Raw genomic sequence first — 19,539 nt, forward strand, 5'->3', positions numbered from 1 at the left:
AAAACCCTCAACAGCTGGGCCTGCATGGAGTGGTTATATTTCAAGGTTTTCACAGGGATTACAATGACAGTCCCCACCCCAATCAGGCACCAGGTAAAAGCAGGGACTTAAAACAGCACCCCAGTCCTTCAGCCTGAGCCACCACATGCTATCAGTGTCCTAACCTCCCCCTGGGCCCCAAGCTAGGCTAGGGCTTGGGCAGAGAAACGGAGGGACAAAGAAATGAGTCACATTGCCACCTGAGAACCCTCCGAGGGGAGGACCCAGCCTGAGTCTCCCTCCTCCCAAGTGCAAAGTGTGTAAACAGAAAAGTGCAGTCTAACTGGGTCCTGCTCCTGCCCCCACCCCGTACGTGGGGAGAGGTGCACAGAGACAAGCCTGGCTTTCTCTGGCCTCACTGCTTGCTGAACAGAAGGTCCGGAGCGAAGCAGTCTGCCCTTGCGCACAACTCCAGGGCCGTACTTACTCATTTTGACAGCTGCCAGTGTCCCTACAGTTTATCAGGTGAATTGGTCAGGGGGGTCAGTCTCTCTCAAGTCTGACTTAAGGCTGGGACAGCCCCATCATTCTCTGTTGATTATGTGGCGCATATATATTATTTATATAAATATTTCTCTATGTACAGGAAATAAGGTGGCTTTCAGGGAGGGAGGGAGGCTGGGGGCCGCAAGGCATCAATGCTGTTGGAGTTGTCCAGTTCAGTGCTGTCACAGTCTGAGTCCTCAGAATTGGGAGGGCCCTGCGAGGAAGAGCAGAAATGCAGTGAGGTGGGGCTCAGCATCTCAGCATTACAAGTTAGATTTCCTTCAGGGCCTCGCACTGGGGTTTTTTACTTGCTTATATATACATTTTTTTGGCAAGCCAGCGGCTTACTGATTGCTAGGATCCAAACTGCTGAGGCTACTGCTGAGCACCAGACCACCTACTCGGAGGATCCCTCCTTGGCTGCTCTTTGTACATGCTGTGCCTCCAGTGCTTATATTACAGGCCTCATTCCGCCACGTGGCTTTTTGCTGTCTTTGTGGGAGGAAACTGGCTCCTAAATTCAGGGACCTCTCTGGCTTGTGCAGCTGCTCCTGGCTCTGTTAGGTGACTCACCTGCTCACCTCGGAGTAGGTCCTGCTGTGGGATAGGCAGGGAGCTGGGTTCGGGATCAGTGACCACCTCAGAAGCTGGTGGGTCCGATGGAAGTTCCGAGCCCTGGGAGCACATGTCATCAGACCGTTCATCCGGCCGCTCGTCGGTGTTGGTACTGCCAACCTCAGGTGTGCCACTAGGGGAAGGCTCACTAGCTGTACCTTCCTCCCCGTCTGATGGATTCTCTGAGCTGAAGGTAGATAGTGACTGGCGCATGTTCAGGCCCTGAGGCCACCTAGGTTTTGCAGAGACAGTGGGTTACAGCTCAGTTTTGCCCCTTGCAGCAGAGAAGCAAGGCCACTCCTGAACTCCATTGCTCACCTCTGGCTTGATGTCAGCTCTACTTCACTGTCTACCTCTCCTTCCTCCTCTTCTGAGGAGATGCCGCGTTTCTGCAGGGAGATGGGGCAGGGGGGCTGTGGTCAAGGTGGGAGAGGTCACTAAGAACCTCAGAAGGGAGCAAAGGAAGGTTGGTCAGCGCCTTAGATCAGGAATAGAATATGGCAGTGGCCCAGGGAAGAGTTAGAGTTCAGGGAGTTGTGCATACTTTACCTGACTTCTGGTGACAGCAGCCCTGTACAGCAGTGCAGCCGGGGTCAAGTGTTGGGACCCAGCCCGGCTTCCTCCCCGGCCTGCTGTCCCTTCCTTTCCAGTTCCCAGCAGCCCCACGCCTTCGCCAGGCCCTACTGCTGGAGGGGGCTCTCCTTTGGCTCCCCCAGGTGAATCTGGGCTGGTGGAGCCAGGGGCTGAGCCTTCGCTGGGGGGTGTGTCCCCCCTGGCAGGTGGTGGCGAGCCAGGATCACCAGCTGCCCCTGAGGTGCCCCGGCCCCGGGCTCCTAGTGCTGCCGACAGCAGGTCTGGGGACGAGGAAGACATCTTGCGGAGCAGGAGGTCATGGTGGAGCCCACGGAGGGCTGGGGGGCAGGCCTCCCAAGCTGAAGGTCCCCCTGCTAGGGACCCCGGGCTTCCCGGTCCCCCGGGTTCATGGGCTGGCACAGCTGCACGAAGCCCAGGCAGGTCCCCGCAGCTGCCCTTGGCGCTGGCCTTCCGGTGACGCGTCTTGCCACGGCGATTCCGCCCCGGTGAAGGGGGTCCTTTGGGGCACCCAGGAAGCCCCACTCCACTCAGGGCTGCATCTAGCTTAGGTAGTAAAGACTCGGTCTTGAGGATATCTGGCCTGGTAGGGGAGAGAGGATCAGAATAAGGCATTTCTGTGCCCAGAGCACTCCCTGAACGTGGGCTGGCCTGCATGGGCATCAGGAGCTCCCCACTCCCACCTTTTGCTGTGAGGAGACAGCTTCTGCGGCACATTGCGCTTCTTGATGAGCTTCTCCATGGTGTTGCCATGCAGGATGCCTCGGGAAGGGTGGGACTTCAGCAGGCCCGGGCACCTGCGCTCTAGAGCTTGCTCCCGCCTAAACATCCATGCACCTCTTAGTTGGCTCAGTGGGCTCAGCTCGGGGTGGGGGTGGGGCTTTGGGGAATTGATGCCTAAGGACAGGCGGGGTTACCTGAGCAGCTCCCGCTCCTTGAGTTCCAGCTGCAACATGAGAGCATTCAGTTCCATGTACAGATTGTTGGCGCGCTCCAGCTTCCTCTCATAGTGTTCCCGGATGTCCAAGGCATGTCTGAAACAGGTAGAAAGCTCCTCCAGTGAACCAGGTTCACCTGCTGAGAAGGTTCTCAGTGACATAGTGGGCAAGTCGCCTCCCAGACTTGAGCACGCACCTGAGCTCCTCTCTCCTCCGCATCACCAGCTCCTCTTCCAGGCGGTGCAGACAGGTCCCTTCGGACTTAATCTTTTCAAAGTGCAGCTTGACTTCTTCCCGCCACTCTGCCTGGGGGTGGAGACGATGAGGGGTGAGGGTCGCGTCTGTCTGCCTGGTAGACAGTCTGGGCTGCCAGCGCCACAGCACGTGGCCGGGGTGGGGCGGGCGCCCCCCCCCCCCCACCTGGGACTTGAAGTAGGTCTCCTGCGGTGTGGAGAGCACGTCGGCTGAGGCGATGTCCAGGTGCAGCAGGATCTGCCGGAATGATGGGCGGTTTCGAGGTTTGCTGTTCCTGGAGGGAAATTGGGCGGTGGGTTTCAGATAGCAGCTTAGAACATCCTGCCCAAAGTGTCCTCAAGACCCCGATCCTGTGCCCCAAGAACTCTGTCAGCTAGGAAGTGGAAGTGAGGAGACCTGTGCAATTCCACGTGACAACTTGTCCTCCCAGGTCACACTCTTCCCCAAGGCCTTCAAAGGAAGCGCCTGGAAATGCCTGACCACAGCTGGAGAGGCCTCAAGCTTGCCTGGGGGTCCGGGTTCCCTGCTCCTGGAGGCTTGGCTGTCCCGGTGCCCCTTCTGTGTACTCTGGCGCTTGGTAGCAGCCCTGGTTAGCGGGTACTGTTACCCATGGCGCACAGATGAGGAGAGGGTTTGGAAGTGATACCACCTGCCCGGAGTCGCTCAGCCTGGGAGGCTGCATGAGCCCATTCCAAATGGAAGGCAGCCTGAGTCGCCCACACCCGCTGCAGGTTATGGCCAGCTCAGCCCGCTACACCCACATTCTCCATCCTGGGTTCTGGGAGCTGGGATTTTCTGTTACGGATTCAGGCCCTGGGTGGCCGGGTTCTAGGAGCCAGCTACCCACCAGCAACACCCCCTTGCTCCCCAGCCCGAGCCCATCCTCACCAGCACTGGCGGAGTAGGATTTTGAAGCCATCTGGGCAGCTGGAGGGCACAGGCAGATGCAGACTGTTGCTGCCCACACCCCAGATGATGGCGGAGGAGTCCACGTCTTTGTAGGGAATCTCACCCGTCAGCAGTTCCCACAGCACCACACCAAAGGACCTGAGGAGGAGGGGCTTCACTTGGGAGGGGCTCTCTGTAGAAGCCCTGGCCGCCATGTCTAGTCCCCGGAAGTGCCCCCGCCCCTGGCCCAGCCTGGCCCTCACCAGATGTCCACCTTCTCAGACACGGGCTCATTGCGGATCACCTCTGGGGCCATCCAGGCCACTGTCCCTGCAAAGGACATCTTGGTGCTCTTGTCACTCAGCTCCTTGGAAGTGCCGAAATCTGAGATCTTGACCACATCATCGTATGTGATTAGCATGCTGGGAAAGAGAGCAGTCAGCTGGACTCTGCCCTTCCGCACACATCCCCTGACTGTGTGGGCTCCACTGCAGCCCTCCCGAGACGGGACCCCACGTGCACCCACTTGTATACTCACTTAGGGGACTTGAGGTCTCGGTGGATGATCTTGTGCAGGTGTAGGTAGTTCATGCCCCCGGCGATGCCCATGGACCAGTCAACCAGCAAGGAGGGGGTGACTGGGCGGCCAGCCCGCAGCACCTCGTACAGCTGGCCCTGGGCGCAGAACTCCATGAGGATGCAGTAGCAGGGGGCCTGGGTGCACACACCCCTGGGGGCCAAACAGTGGTGTGAAGGCTTCGGCCACCTGGCTCCCACCTGGCTCACACTTGGAAGCCCCCTTTCCCACCCATGCCATTTGGAAGTGTCCTCAGGGAAGGACGTGGCTGGGTCCCACAGCCCAGGAGGGTCCCAGCCCCCAGCCCCTGCCAGGGGCCTCACTTGAAAGTGATGATGTTGGGGTGCTTCAGCTTCCGCAGGTGTTTGATGTCAGTCTCCTTGAGGTCTCGCACCTTCTTCACAGCCACCTCTTCCCCGTGGAAGCGCCCCAGGAAGACGGCGCCCTGGGCCCCCGAGCCTACCCACTGCAGGTCCAGGATTTCCTCAAAGGGGACCTCCCAAGGGTCTGTGGACAGGAGGCACAGTGCCACAAGGCTCAGGGCCAGGGCACTGGGTGGGCAGCGGTGAAGGGCCTGGGGCTGGGCCGTGGGGAGGGAGAGACTCAGGTGCTGGAGGTGGGGCTCCCGCAAGCACAGCACCTACCTTCCTGCTGCTGCTTGTGCTCCGTGGAGTAGGCCTTGCCAATCATGGTCCACACGGGGCGCAGGCAGCCAAAGAGGCCTTCCAGGAAGCCACTGCCACTCTGGCACTGTAGCCGCACCTCGTCAGCTCGAACCCTGGACGCCCGGCTCTCAGGAGACCCCGTGGCTCCCCCGGGGCCTCCTGCGTCCTGCTCGTGGAGCTGCAGAACGCTGTTGGCAAAAGGCTCGGGGGGCGGCTCCCCACCCGGGGAGGGGCTGGGCCCGCCCCCGCCCTGCCCACCGAGGGGCACTACATCGCGAAGCACGCACTGCGTAGGGGTCAGGTCCTTCTCGGGGGTGCAGTCGGAAGTGTCCGGGTCCAGTTTGCGCATGGATGCCTCGCTGAGCGTGGACACGAAGCCCCCGAAGGAAGGGGAGGGCGTGCGGGTCTCATGGAGGCAGGCCATGGCGGCTGTGCCCCCGCTGTGGTGGTGAGCGGCAGGCCCTGCGCAGAGGAAGGGCCGGTCAGGGCTGCCATCCCCAGCAAGAGATGTTCAGGCTGCAGAGAGCTGGCCTCAGGGCAGCCCTACAGGGTATAACCTTTTTTTGTTTTGTTTTGTTTTTGACAGGCAGAGTGGACAGTGAGAGAGACAGACAGAAAGGTCTTCCTTTGCCGTTGGTTCACCCTCCAATGGCCGCCGCAGCCAGTGCGCTGCGGCTGGCGCACCGCACTGATCCGAAGCCAGGAGCCAGGTGCTTCTCCTGGTCTCCCATGGGGTGCAGGGCCCAAGCACTTGGGCCATCCTCCACTGCACTCCCGGGCCACAGCAGAGAGCTGGCCTGGAAGAGGGGCAACCGGGACAGAATCCTGCGCCCTGACCGGGACTAGAACCCGGTGTGCCGGCGCCGCTAGGCGGAGGATTAGCCTATTGAGCCACGGCGCCGGCTCTGGGTATAACCCTTGAGTCTCCCCCTAGGGTGAGGAGGGAGCCTGCCATACTTGGCCTCCTCTCGGGCATCTATCGGTGACACAAGCAACAGTCGGGTATCCAGGTAACAGCCCTGAGTACTGTTCTCAAGTATCTGCCCCACTCAGGCACATGCTGGTAAAATACACGGACTCTGCAGGCACCAGTCCCCTTCTCTGTGTCGCACTACACTTGACATACGCGGGTACGCCTGTGTGTCACACAGCGAGGTCTCAACCTCAGCACTGCAGGTGATGCACCTGTCCCTTCCACTCACGTACTTGGCACAGGGTACCACCGGGGGCCCTCAGGAACACTGAACTCAGGTGAGTGCCTATGACACGCTCAGGACGCACAGGTGCACACCGGGGCTCAGTGTGCTGTCACCGCCCTCCCGGCACGCTCTGTGCAAGGGGCAGAACCGTTCGATGTGGATGCAGAACAAGCTGTGGCCGCTGCTTCATCTCCCCTGGCCCTCCCATCACAGCTGCTCTCTCGGAGCTCAAAGGAGGCCCTGTCTTCTCTCTCTTCTCCACTGCCCCAGCCGCAGCTCCCTAAATCAAGACCCAGCTTTCTAGGCAATGGCGATCTGCCCCAGTGCATAGCCTCTAAACTCTCCAACCCTAGACCTGCCTCGGCCATTTAATAACGGCTGTGTGACCTCAGGAGAGCCACGGCGGAGTTTCTGCAAGTATACACACGGATAATCCACCCAGCAGGAATCCGAGTGGGCCAGAGCTCGCCACCGGCGGTCATCCTGAGTGCCCATCTCCCGCCACATCCAGGCAGCTCCCAGCCCCTCCCCTGAACCACAGCGGAAGCGGTGGTAAGGTGTCGATGACGTAGAGACGCGAGGCTGCTTGATTCTGGGAACAGGTACATTTCCAGGCCTTTCCACAGAACACTTCCTTAGCGCAGGGTAGCCCTGGGATCTGCCCCACCCATCGGGCACCTCAGGTGATTCTTATAACTGCCTTCAGTCAAGCACAGGTAGCAGTTGTCGCCTGGCCCAGGACAGTGACCTCTTCAATCCTCTCCAAGTCTCCCACTACCACCAAGCAGTTTTGTTTTCTTTCTTTTTAAATTTTTTTTTTTTTTTTTTTTTTTACAGGCAGAGTGGACAGTGAGAGAGACAGAGAAAGGTCTTCCTTTTGCCGTTGGTTCACACTCCAATGGCCGCCATGGCTGGTGCGCTGCGGCCGGCGCACCGCGCTGATCCGATGGCAGGAGCCAGGTACTTCTCCTGGTCTCCCATGAGGTGCAGGGCCCAAGCACCCGGACCATCCTCCACTGCACTCCCTGGCCACAGCAGAAAGCTGGCCTGGAAGAGGGGCAACCGGGACAGAATCCGGCGCCCCGCCCGGGACTAGAACCCTGTGTGCCGGCGCCACTAGTTGGAGGATTAGCCTATTGAGCCGCGGCGCCCACCAAGGAGTTTTCTAAAAATGTGTACTTGCCACACCCCCTCGTCTGTCTCAGACCCCAGCTGCCCTCTGCCCTCACCCTGGTAGTCTTGGCTCCGAGCTCTGGTCCGCCCAGCCACGCCAGCCTCATCCCTCCAGACTGCTGGACCCCAGGCAGGCCATACAGAAACTCAGCCCACCCCAGGCTACAACAGGCAAAAAGCCTGAGCTGGGGGGGCATAAGGTTTACTGCGAATGTTAGCCTCTGCAATCCGCACAACAGTGCATTCGAGCCCCAAAGCAGTAAGGTGGGCATTCTTGGCCCCTTTTACACACTACGGCATGGTGGGATTAAGTGGCCTGCCTGTGGTGCCACAGTGAGCCCAAGCCCCCAGGTGTGCTCTGTGCAACTCTCACGAGCCTTCCCCACCGCTGCAGGTCAGTCCCTCCTCGGGGCGCGCCCGCAGACAGCTTGGTGCTCAGAGACGCTCCCATTCCATCCTTGCCAACACAGACCCAGAAAGCGGAAATCACAAGTCCAGCTCCGGAATCCCTAAGGCATCCTGCTAGATACCTGCCCTTCCCAGAGCTAATGCAAACCAAACACAGGCCAGCCAAGCGCCCCCCACCCACCCACACAGAATTTCCTCTGCAGGAGCCGGGGGCTCTCACCTGCCCGCCCTCCCCCTGCCCCCAAGCCGGCGCTTCCTTCCTGGACCGTCCAGAACCGAGGCCCGCGGGCTCTCGGACGCTCTGGCCTGCTCGTGCTGGACTGGAAACAAGGATGGTGGGATGGGGTCCGCGGGGGCCATCAGGCCACGAGGCCAGGATCCCAAAGCCCGAGTCGGAGCCCCACCAAGCGGAGAGGAAGGGGTTACGGCCGCGGCGCCCCCTCCCCCCTCCCGACCTCCTTCCCAGCCGTCACGTGGCTGGGGGCGGGGGTCCGGGTGGGCCAGGGGAGGGGACACGGCGGCCCGGAGAAGCGCGGGGCGCTGCGGCGTAACCATGACGACTGGGCCCGAGGCGCGTGAAGTCACCAGGACCAGATTAGCCCAGGGTCACGTGAGCGCGCCGCGGGGGCGGGGCCGCGCTGCGCGGCCCATGTGGCCGGTGCCGGGGTGGCCTCGGGCGTCCGGAGCCCGAGGTGCGACCCCGGCTAGCGGCCGGCTAGCGGCCGGCCCCAGTGCGCCTTCGCCGCGTGCGGTCCCAGGGGCAGATAAGGGAGTCCTTCAGGGGCCAGAGGGCATCCGGAGGAGAAGCGATGGGTATCAGAGAGCAGGGGCTTGGGCTTGGCTGTCGGGATGCGGTGCAGGAAATGGAGAGCGAGGGAGGCAGGACATGGCCAGGGCGAAGGCACAGCTGGGAACCGCGGGAGGCGCCGCGGAGTGCAGCCTGCACTGGGGGGGCTTGGAAAGCAGAGCCCCCCCCCCCCGTCCCGGGGAGTGCGGGTGGGAGCACCTCCCCAGCCCCGACTTTTTAAGGCGGGGTCAGGCACGGCTGCCTCTCCCTCCAGGTCACCAGGCTCATCCCGGAGGCCCCTCGGGTGTCCAGAGAAGCCACTTCACCTGTGTGTCTTTGGAGGAATGGGAGACCAGGGAAAAGCAAGGGGTCTGGCCAGGCCCACCCCGCCCCCAGCGCAGGAGCAGGCCACGTGCCCCAGGGAGCTGCAGCCCTGGTCCTCTACCCGCTCCACCCCCCACCCCCGGGCCGGCTCCTTTATCCTGACCCGCCAGCTGTGCCCCGGCGGCGCCGGGGCTTTGGGGGGGATAGTATGGCTGGGAGCCCCCGGCCCAGACATTCGTCACCTGGGGGGAGGGGCGCTGTCTCCCGGGCCATCAATTATGCAGCACGAGGGGGAAGGGCTGCAATGCGATCGGAGCGGCGGGTATCTCTGTCAGTCATTCTGTCAGGTCCAGGGAAGGGGCAGGATGCTCTCTGAACCCCACATCTGCCAGGGGAGGGGCTTCTTGGACACTGGGAGGCCCTAATGCAGCTGCAGGTTTGCTGGCGCCCCCAGAGGGCCCCCTAAGAAAACTGCAGGGTGGAGTAGGGGCAGAAGCCCCCCCCCACCCCATTCCTCCAGCCTGGGATGCTTGAGGCTGGGCCAGGTGAAGCTGCTCAGCTCCTTCGAAGCACCCCCACCCCCACCCCACTGCAGGTTCTCAAGGCCAAGCTGCTTATCCTGAGGCCATGGAGGGGGTAGTTCAGAGGCCAGGCCATCTGTCTGGACCCTGGGCTCCCTCACAGCCACTCAGGAAATCCGAGCAGAGCCCCCACCCCCACCCTGGCTCCTGAGTGCACGTGGGAGGGGGGCTGCGAGGGAGAGGAGCAGGCTCAGACAAGGACCAAGGCTGCAACTTGTCATTTGGTCCCAGCCACAGTGTTCTTCCAGGGACTGGCTTTTCCCTGTGTCGTGCTCTGGTGAAGGGGAGACCGGACAGCACCCCTTAACACAGGTCCTTGGCCTCACCCAGCAGCCCGAGCTGTTGGACTGCTTCCAGGATGGTGGGCAGCGGCACAGGACAGCTTAGGGGAAAAGCACCAACTGTGGCTTTAGAGAGACCAGAGCTGGGAGCCAGGTCTGCGCTCAGTCTGCTTATGGAGGTGGGTGGCGAGGGTTAGTTGGGAAGTGCGACGCCTGCCCGCCAGCCCCCTTGCTTGGTTGGAGCCCAGGCCTAGGCCATCTCTCCTGTCTGCCTCGCGATCTCAGGTTCCAGTGGAACCGTAGAAAGGCCCGATTCTCTGCACCGGTCCCCACAGCCTGGCCAAGTTCTCTTTCTGGAGTCTTCTCCTCTAAGCAGCCACAGCACTGACCCAGGATCCCTGCTAGGCCCCACCTACCCACGGAGGTCTGAGGCGAAGGGGGGATAAGTCACAGGGGGCCCCTAGGGGAGCCTGGAAGGAGTTCAGCATATTTTAACAGTTCCTGAGCTAGATGTACACTTAAGAAAATCTAAGGGCTGGCATTCTGGCACCGTGGGTTAAGCCGCTTCCTGCAATGCTGGCACCCCGCTAAGAGTGCCAGTTTTGAGTCCCGGCTGCTCCACTTCTGATCCTGCTCCCTGCTAATATGCCTGGGAAGCAGCAGAACATGGCCCAAGTGCTTGGGTCCCTGCTATCCACTTGGGAGACCCAGATGAAGCTCCAGGCTTCTGGCTTCGGTCTGGCCCAGCACTGGCCGTTGTGGCCATTTGGGGAGTGAGCCAGTGGATGGAATGGAAGTTCTCCCTCTCTGCAACTCAGGCCTTTCAAATACAAAAATAAGTCTTGAAAAAGGGGCAAAAAATAAACTCTGGAGTAGATGTTGTGGTGCAGCAGGTTAAGCCACCGCCTGGGACCGAGCATCCCACAGTTGGGAGTCCAGGCTACTCTGTTTCTGGTCCACCTTCCTGCTAATGTGCCTCCTGGGAGGCAGCAAGAACTGGCTGTGCACGGGAGAGACCCCGATGGAGCTCCAGGTTCCTGACTTTGGCCTGGCCCAGCCCTGGCTGTTGTGGGCCTTTAGGGAATGAACCAGCGTATGGAAAATTTCTCTCTCTCTATCCCTCTGCCTTTCAAGTGGATGAAAATAAACAAAAAGAAGTCTGGATGAGCAGGTGTTTGGCACAGTGGTTAAGACAAGTGGCTAACGCTGCTCGGGACAGCCGTGTCCCATACTGCAGTCCCTGGGTTCAATTCCCGGCTCCATTCTGATTCCAGCTCTCTGCTAATGCGTGTCCTCAAGTTGTTGGACCCCTAACACCCACGTGGGAGACCCAGCTTGAATTCCAGTCTCCTGGCTTTGGCCTGGCCCGGCCCAGCCGTCGCTGGCATTTGGGGACTGAACCAGAGTATGTAGATCTCTGTTTCTGTCGTCCTCCCTCTCTCTTTCTCCCACTCTCTCTCTTTCTGTGGCTTTCAAATACATAGTAAATAAATAAAATCTTAAAAGCTGGGAGGACAAATACCACAGCTTAGCCACATCTAGGCAGGTAGAATTCTAAATGTTTCAGATTTCTGCTTTTGGTTTAACTATATTTTCTAGTATTTTTGGTACTCCCTTTCAATGGCTTTTTAAAAAAAGGCAAAACTTACTTTAAATTTCAAAAGGAGCTTGGGGCCGTTGTGCCTGGGTAAATGCAGACCCCAGACTCTCAGAGACTGGTTGAGGCCAAGTCTGGGCACCTGAGCTGGTGGGGATGGGGCAGGAGAGGAACCAAGCTTAATTGCTGTATCCCCACATGAGCAAGGGGCACCTCGGTCACACAGCGGCCAACACTGCGTTTCTACATGCAGAAGAGCACGGGCTCCGGGCCCGACAGACCTGGGTTCAAGTCCTGCTTCTTGCCCCAGACTAAGTTTTTCACTTTGAAGAAATTAAGTGTCAGTGTCCGCATGTCTAAGGCAGAGGTGATGACAACACCATCTGACTGTCTCGTTGGGGGCATGACGGAGACAGTCACAAAAGTTCCTGGCCCGGGAAGTTCTGGACCTTGCTGGCACCAACTGGCAGGTTTTGTATAATTGGTGGCAAGGGTGGTGGGGGAGGAAACAGGAGGGCAGAGAGAGCAGGAGCCAGGCCAGGGCCTTCCTTGCCCTCCCCGGGAGTAAGGTCAGGGGCACTGCCTCTCCTCCCAGCCCTAGCCCAGCTGCGGCAGATCAGTCTCTGCCCAGCTCCACTGGAGGGGTCCCCTCCTGCCCTAGCAGGGGCTCTGGGAAAGGTAGACTGTGTGACCCCTTCCTTCTCGCAGGTAGGCCTGTGCTGTGGACAGGCCCTGGCTGTGGGTGCTGGGGACTGGGGCCCCCTTCTTGGCCAAGGCAGCCACCAGCAGAGTCTCACAGCAGGAGCACTGGGGAGCCCAGCTGAAGCCCACAACACCCAGGCTACCTCCTGCCCTGCACTCCTCTGCTCCTGGCTGGGGTTCCCCAAGAGGTGGGCACCCAGCACGCCTGTCTTTATGTGTGTGGGGGGCTGGGGTCTTCCTGCATCACCTGTGTCACAGTCTGAGTGGACAGGGCTTTTCTACTCCTCAGAGTGAGGGGAGAGGGAGCAAGGCCCTTAGGCCCAGAGAAACTCGAGTGTCTGGACAGGAAGGCTTGGGGCAGCTTTCCTGAGTCCCTCCTGCCGGCCTTGGCTGTGACCCTCAGGCTCAGGGAGTCGGCCTTGTGGTTTGAGGACTGGGGGCTGGGTGGGAGCCCCGATGTGCACTCCCTTCTACTTGAAGGCTGCTCCCCTACACTCCTGCCAAAGGGGGAACCCGCCAGGGACCTGAAAGGTGGGATTCTGCTCCCCTAATTCCCAGGAACACCTATTTCTTCCCACCTTGACCCCTGTTCCTGCCTCCCCTGGGTCAAGGCCAGGTTATCAGGAAGTTCCACCTCCGTGGAAAGGACTCTTGCTTTATTTTTTGGTCAATGAGTTTGAAGAGTGTGAGTGGGAGAGGGAGGAGGCTCTGGCAGGGCCTGCCTGACCTGAGGAAATGGGTTAGGGGAGTCACAGGAGCCGGAACCAGCAGGAGGCCACCTATGCATGGGGGGAGGGGAGTGTACAGCAGCTGGAGGCAAAAGCCACAGCTGGAGGGGATCAGGGCATTACAGCCGCAAGGGGAGGGGGCCGGGCCTCAGGCTTCGGGGAACAGGTGCTCTCTGCCAATAATCCTCAGGTCCAGTCTGCTCAGTGGGGTGGGGGGAGGCAGGGGGTGCATCGGGCCATGTCCTTGCTTTCCTTCCCTGGAGGGGCCCAAACTCGCCCCCCCCCGCCTTCCCTCCCTCCCCTCCAGAGGCTGAGTGGGAGGAGAGAGGCTGTTCCCTTACCGCTGTCCTTTACGGCGGTCCCCCAGTCACTCCCCACCCCAAGCCTCCCTTCCAGTCTAGGGGCCCTCGGGCTCCAGGCTGGGCCGCGGCATCCCTCCCTCCTTCCCATCCCCACGGGCGTCGGGTCCAGGTCCCCAGATCTCCATCCAAACAGCCTCAGCATCCCTGCGCCGCCTCCCTCCGCCACGCCAAATCTGCATCCCGACCTTGCCTCGGTGCCCGGATCCCAGGACCCAGACCCGTGCCTGCCCCCCACCCCCCACCACTCGGCCAGGCTCTCACCTCGGGGGCTCCTCGGCCGCAGCACAAAAGGCGGCGCTGCTGCAGCTCCGCTCCGGATGCTGCTCCCGCCTCCTCCTCCTTCTCCTCCGCCTTCCCGCCTCCCCCCGCTGCCCTCGACCGGACTCGGGGCGCTGTCACGGCGAGGCTCGTGCGGGGTCCGAGCGCACGGATGTCAGCCCCGGCTTCCGGCCCCCACCCCCCGACCCCTAGCCCCGTCCCCACTCGGCTTGAACTCCCGCTCCTTCCGAGGCCCCCGCCCCTGGCCCCCCGGGACGGACACGCCCTGAGCGGGGGATGCAGCGCTGGAGCCGCCGGCCTCTTAAAGGAGCCCGCTGCTGCCATCCGGCGCGCTCCAGGCTCGTCCCCGGCCCGCCCGTGCCCCCTGCCTGCCCGCTGGCGGTGTCCTAGGGCTGTCCCACCTCGGGCCTCTTGCGGATCGCTTCCTGCCCGCCGCGAGAGCAGTTCCTCGGATGGGATCCCCAGCGCTCCGACCCGGCTCTCCGTCACACACATCGAGCCAGCTCTGCCTCCCCTAACTGTCGCCACTCCAGTTCCACCCAATTGGAATCCTCTCAGCTCTGGGCCCCATGCCTCTCCAGTGTTCGTGGATGACCCCTTATTAGCATCCCAAGCTTCCTCTGGGCCTTTGACCCCCCAGCTCCGGGGCAAGACATCTTTTCCCAGACTCATTCCCAGAACACTCCTTAGAATTTGGGGGGGGGGGGGTGGTGGTGCTATTTCTCTGGCCAAGGTCACACGATCTCGCTTTCATCTTTTAGCCCGGGGGTGGTTGTGAGACTTGGGGCTCTGCACCCACACTACTCCGTGCACGCGTTTTCAGGAGGTCAGAGTCCCCTCTGGCTCTCTTCAGCCGAAGGAGCCCAGGCGCCTTAGTTATCTGATCGTGTGGTCCCACTACAGCCCAATTCTCAGGCCCACAGTGTCCTGGCCGGCTCTAGAAGGCCGTTCTAAAAGGCTTTAGGAGCGCGCAGAATGAACGGGGAGGTGTGGGTGGGGGTGGGGGTTGTGGGGGACGACCTAGGAACGGGAAGCAGGTTCTGAGGCTGGGGGCTGAGGCGGAAATCTGGGCTGGACTGACTTGCATCTGCAACAGCCCCAGCGCCCTAAGGAGCAGGGAGTAGCCCCCTCTCGCGTCCAGGTACGGCCACTCTCTCAGACCGCAGAGCCAGGACCCGTCAGCTGCGTCTCGCAGCCAATCAGCACCTTTCCTCAGGAGAGAGGCGGGCCAAGGTGTGTGTGGGGTGCCACCCCGACTGTCCCCGCCCCCCTAAAGGAGCCAATCCCAACGCGCCTGGGGGCAGGCCACGCAATCGGGACAGCCAATCACATCGCGAGGCCTTTCGTGCGCATTTGCCCCTGCCCCTCCAGCTGCGACAAAGATGGCGCGCGACCTCCTGGGATTTGTAGTTTTCTCGGCTCCCAAAGATTCCTCCCCCCGCCCCACGTTCGAGTTAGCCCTTACCGCCCCGCCTCCAGCCGCTTCCACTTCGCCAGTGCGCATGTCCACGGCCTCACGGCCCGGGGAAGGAGGCGGGACGACAGGGAAACACTGCGAACCGCCCGCAGCTGGGGAAGAGCGCGGGGAGGTCCGCTCCTCCCAGAAGGCGGTGCGGCGAGCAGAGCGAGCCACGCGGAGGGTTGTGGGGCGAGCGCGCCCCTCCCGATGGAGCCGCGCGGAGGACGGCGGGCGGGGGACTCCATATCCCAGCATGCCCCGCGGCGGGCCCTGCCGGCCGCGACTCCGGGCTCGGCCCCGGCCCTAGCTCGGCGGCGGTGTATTGGGGCGCGCGGAGGCTGCAGGCACGGTGGCGCCCGCGGGGACGGAGGAGGGAATGAGTGAAGAGGGGCAGGGCTCCGGCACGACCACGGGCTGCGGGCTGCCCAGGTGAGCCGCCTCCTAGCAAACCCTGCAGGGCGAAGAGCGGGAGGCGGTCCGGCGCGGGTAGTGGCGCGGCCCCAGCATGCACCTGGCCCGAGGGTTCTTCCCGGCAAGCACTGGGGGAGTGGGCAGTGGTTCCCAGCATGCACCGGGGAGGTGGCTACCGCTTCCAGCCCTAAATAGTTTGAGGTTGGCTCGGTTCCCAGACTGCACTGGAGCACTGGGCTTTATGCCCCCACGTTCAGTGCATTGGGTGGGTACCGGGTTCCTGGCCTGCAGTTGTGTCAGGGGGCGTGCACTTCCAGTCTGCACTGGGGCACAGGACCCCCACCTTGAGTGAGACAGGACCAGTGCGTTCCCCACTTGCCTCGGGCTGATGGACACTGTTTTCCCAGCCTGCACCTCCACGTAGGAGCCAGCCAGTGGATGCTGTGCTCCCCTGGACCCTGTGCCCCCTCCCCACCTCGTGCCCAGGGCTGGTACGGCAGTGCTTGGCCAGGTGGGTGCAGAGAGGGGAGGTGTGATGCGAGTCTTCGCCCCTCCCCTCAGTATAGAGCAAATGCTGGCCGCCAACCCGGGCAAGACCCCGATCAGCCTTCTGCAGGAGTATGGGACCAGAATAGGGAAGACGCCCGTGTACGACCTCCTCAAAGCCGAGGGCCAAGCCCACCAGCCTAATTTCACCTTTCGGGTCACCGTCGGCGACACCAGCTGCACCGGTGAGGAAGGCTGGGCAGCCTGGCTGGGGCGTGCAGGCCTAGGACCCCACTGCTCTGCGTTCTGTCTCTGCCGTCCTCCGAAGCCAGTGAGGGAAGGGGAGATCGCAGGGGAAAAGCCATCGCTGGGAGGGGGCTAGGGAGGACTTGGGGGAGCGAGACAGCGGGCAGGACTGCCACAGCCATCTGGCAGGTTCAAGGACAAGTCAGAGGGGGGAGACAGAGACGTCAGCGGGGCTGTGCCAAATCCCGGGTCATCAGAAACTTTGGCCCAAGCTGGCAGTGGGCGTGGTAGCAGCCCCGTGTTGCAGGGCTGGGGCTCTGGAGCCTTCCATCTGTTTCCCATCCATGCCAGTCTGTTAGGGAAAAGACGGTGCCATGCAGAGGGCAGTGGGGCAGAGAGGGGCTCTCCCCTGCACTGTGGAGCCCAGCAGTCCGCATGGCCTGCCGTAGGTCCAGGCGGTGGGGAGACTGGAAGGAGGCCTGTGCAGCAGCTGCGGAGACCCTGTGGTGTCTGGCCAGGGACGGGGCTGCCCAGGGGAGCTTGGTTGACCCCCGCTGTGGGCACTGCTGGTTCTCCTGTGACCTGCAGTGTCGCCCATGCCCCGTCTCTCAGGTCAGGGCCCCAGCAAGAAGGCGGCCAAGCACAAGGCAGCTGAGGTGGCCCTCAGACACCTCAAAGGGGGGAGCATGCTGGAGCCGGCCCTGGAGGACCACAGGTGAGGGGGGATGGCCAGGTGCTCCTGGGAGCCCCCCCGCCGGCCTCGCCGGGGCTTTCCTCTGTGCCCGCACGGGCTGTGGGGGGCACACGGCTGGCCCTCCGAGGGGCTGGGGCTCTGGCCTGGGGCTTGGGTTAGGGAGGGGTTGGGGTGGAGGCTGAGGCTCCACAAGCTGCCTCTTTCTAGTCCTTCCCTCTGACACGCTCGGGTTGCATTTGGTCGTTCCGTGGTTCTTGGGTAGGAAGCGATCATTTTTCTGAGGCTCCCTTTCTCGGCCTTTTGGATCTGGTGCTGAGCAGCAAAGGATCCTGGGAAGGGGAGCTGTTGGTTGAGCCTCCGGAGTCTGGCTCAGGCGGAGGGGGCGGGCAGGGTGGGTCGGGAGGACCTGGCCCCCCTCCCCCGACATGGGGGTGCGAATCGAAGGTCCCCTTCCCCTCGGGAAGTTCTTTTTCTCCCCTAGAGTCTTTGCTGCCTGAGAGGGTTCCGGGTTTCACTGTTGGGACAGTCGCCGCTCCTGTCCCATCTGCGGTCCTGACCAGGTATCTCGTGTCCCCTGACTGCCCGAGGCCGGGAGGAGGGGGTCAGGCCGGAGGTCAGAGGGTAAACAGAGACTGGCTGGGGACACGCTTGAAGAGTTTGCACTGGCCGGTCAGCCCTAGGGACCGGCCGATGCTCATGGCTTCTAAGTAAGCGCATGGATGATTTTCGGCCAGGCCCCGTTTTCTCCTGGGTGGTCTGTATGTTTGAGGCCTAGGCGGTGCTGCTGCCATGACAGCTAACGTACTCCAGAACCGAAATGGGCCCAGGACCCAGAGGAGGCCACGGAAGCGGGCGAGCCAGCCGCCGGCTCCTGCTGGGGGACAGGGCAGTGGCTAGGATCGGGCTCGTGGGCGCCTGTGGAGGGCACCGCTCTCCTTAACCGTGTGCCCGCACCTTCTCCTCCAGGAGCCCTCCCGTGGAGATGCAGCCCCCCGTGTCCCCTCAGCAGTCCGAGTGCAACCCCGTCGGTGCTCTGCAGGTGGGCCCCTGTCCCTTGAAGCGGGGTCACGAGGGCAGGTTGTGTGTGTGTGGGGTGGCGTGGGGGGCTGGGGCCCTGCACCCTGGCCCCCGCCATGCCCCCTCCTTCCTCTCCCCTGGTGGGTGGGTGGGTGCCTGGCTTTGAGGAGCCCTCGCTTAGCTCTCTACACCCTGTGTCTCCCTTCCAAGGAGCTGGTGGTGCAGAAGGGCTGGCGGCTGCCGGAGTACACGGTGACCCAGGAGTCGGGGCCGGCGCACCGCAAGGAGTTCACCATGACCTGCCGCGTGGAGCGCTTCGTTGAGATCGGTAACCGCACAGAAGGGGGCGCCCACAGCACCCCAGCGCTGGCCACGGCGGCCCTGCGCCTCACGCCACCTGGCTTCTCTGCATACTTTCCCCCGTCGCTTCTGCCTGTCCGGGTTCTTAGGGCCCTGGGCACGCCCCGAGCTTCCCTTTCCCGGGGCGCATGTGGCGGGGTGGGGTGGGGGTCCTTGATCCGAGCACGGGCCGGGCGGAGGGAGGAGAGCACTGTCCGGCGTCCTAACCGCGTGGCCCTCTCCCCACGCGCAGGCAGTGGCACTTCCAAAAAACTGGCCAAGCGCAATGCGGCGGCCAAGATGCTGCTTCGAGTGCACACTGTGCCTCTGGACGCGCGGGACGGCAATGAGGCTGAGCCCGACGATGACCAGTTCTCCATCGTGAGTAGCTGATGCCACCGCCACCTGCTTCCGGCCCGTCTTCTGCCCGGACCCAGGGCTCTCCTGGGCCAAGTGCACCGGCCCCGGGGCAGGACCCTGCAGGTTGCGGGGTGGCGAAGGCTGATGGCCATGTGACAGCAAGCGCTCTGTCCCTGGCCACTGGCTGTGTCTTCCTCACTCGGTCCCCGTCTTACCAGGGTGTGGGCTCCCGCCTGGACGGACTGCGGCACCGGGGCCCCGGCTGCACCTGGGACTCCCTGCGCAATTCTGTGGGCGAGAAGATCCTGTCCCTGCGCAGCTGCCCCCTGGGCTCCCTGAGCGCTCTGGGCTCCGCCTGCTGCAGCGTCCTCAGTGAGCTGTCCGAGGAGCAGGCCTTCCATGTCAGCTACTTGGATATTGGTATGGCGAGCTGGAGGGCGGGGGCCGGTGGGTACCGGCCCAGAGCAAGCCTGAGGGGGATGTGGGCACCCCGCTCCCTGCCCACCGCCACCTCCCCCTACTCTCTCGGTCTGCAGAGGAGCTGAGTCTGAGCGGGCTCTGCCAGTGCCTGGTGGAACTGTCCACCCAGCCGGCCACCGTGTGCCACGGCTCTGCGACCACCCGGGAGGCGGCCCGGGGCGAGGCGGCGCGCCGGGCCCTGCAGTACCTCAAGATCATGGCGGGCAGCAAGTAGAGCCCCGGCCGGCCTGGACTCACAGACGCGCGCGCTGTGTCCCCCGGGTGCCCTCTGCAGGCACCATCGCTACCTCTGACACAGACTGCCTGCCTTGAGGCTGGGCGCCAGGGGGCGAGGCGCCAGGGACCACAGCTTCAGCCGGCCGCCGGCCCGGGCCACACGCTTGTTTGGTGGTGGCGAGGAGTGGGGACGAAGCTGAGGGGCTGGGCTCTGTGTTGGAGTCCAAATAAACGTGTTGCTCCTTGGCTCCCCGACAGGGTCGTCTGCTGCGTGCGGGCGGGGCGCCCTGCCTTAGCTCCCCGGTCCCCCCCACCCCGAACACTCTCAGGCCTGCTGGCGCTGGCCTCGGGGACCC

General features: G+C 62.6%; 2 protein-coding genes across 13 annotated transcripts; one reads left to right on the top strand and one right to left on the bottom strand.

Annotated features, from left to right (window-relative positions):
* Positions 1 to 15: 15 nt before the first annotated feature.
* MAP3K12 (mitogen-activated protein kinase kinase kinase 12) lies at positions 16 to 15,079 on the bottom strand. 7 transcript variants are annotated; one of them, XR_516706.5, is made up of 15 exons: positions 13,877 to 14,024; positions 5,034 to 5,516; positions 4,713 to 4,896; positions 4,351 to 4,542; positions 4,076 to 4,234; positions 3,813 to 3,971; positions 3,090 to 3,198; positions 2,866 to 2,975; positions 2,649 to 2,765; positions 2,415 to 2,552; positions 1,690 to 2,314; positions 1,459 to 1,529; positions 1,299 to 1,372; positions 1,099 to 1,200; positions 16 to 739 (listed from the first exon to the last, which is right to left on the bottom strand). XR_516706.5 is itself a non-coding variant. In XM_051845554.3 (14 exons), the coding sequence occupies exons 2-14, from the start codon at positions 5,476 to 5,478 to the stop codon at positions 641 to 643; spliced, it is 2,682 nt and encodes an 893-aa protein (XP_051701514.1). In that variant the 5' UTR covers positions 5,479 to 5,516; positions 14,941 to 15,079; the 3' UTR covers positions 16 to 640. The 7 variants fall into 7 exon arrangements, 5 of the variants coding, with proteins under 5 accessions (XP_051701514.1, XP_008254758.1, XP_008254757.1 ...); XR_516707.5 differs by having other exon boundaries at positions 604 to 739; positions 1,107 to 1,200; XM_051845554.3 differs by lacking the exon at positions 13,877 to 14,024 and adding an exon at positions 14,941 to 15,079 and having other exon boundaries at positions 1,099 to 1,372.
* TARBP2 (TARBP2 subunit of RISC loading complex) lies at positions 14,947 to 19,438 on the top strand. Of its 6 annotated transcripts, none has more exons than XM_002711024.6 (9): positions 14,947 to 15,363; positions 15,907 to 16,076; positions 16,690 to 16,792; positions 17,236 to 17,331; positions 17,738 to 17,810; positions 17,999 to 18,116; positions 18,381 to 18,508; positions 18,706 to 18,907; positions 19,024 to 19,438. In XM_002711024.6, the coding sequence occupies exons 1-9, from the start codon at positions 15,311 to 15,313 to the stop codon at positions 19,179 to 19,181; spliced, it is 1,101 nt and encodes a 366-aa protein (XP_002711070.1). In that variant the 5' UTR covers positions 14,947 to 15,310; the 3' UTR covers positions 19,182 to 19,438. The 6 variants fall into 6 exon arrangements, with proteins under 6 accessions (XP_002711070.1, XP_089164563.1, XP_089164560.1 ...); XM_089308435.1 differs by having other exon boundaries at positions 15,188 to 15,363; positions 17,253 to 17,331; XM_008256539.5 differs by lacking the exon at positions 14,947 to 15,363 and adding an exon at positions 15,472 to 15,610.
* Positions 19,439 to 19,539: the final 101 nt, after the last annotated feature.

The sequence above is a fragment of the Oryctolagus cuniculus genome, chromosome 11 (assembly GCF_051225735.1).
Source record: "Oryctolagus cuniculus isolate XC-2025 breed Fujian yellow rabbit chromosome 11, ASM5122573v1, whole genome shotgun sequence".
Lineage (NCBI taxonomy): Eukaryota > Metazoa > Chordata > Mammalia > Lagomorpha > Leporidae > Oryctolagus > Oryctolagus cuniculus.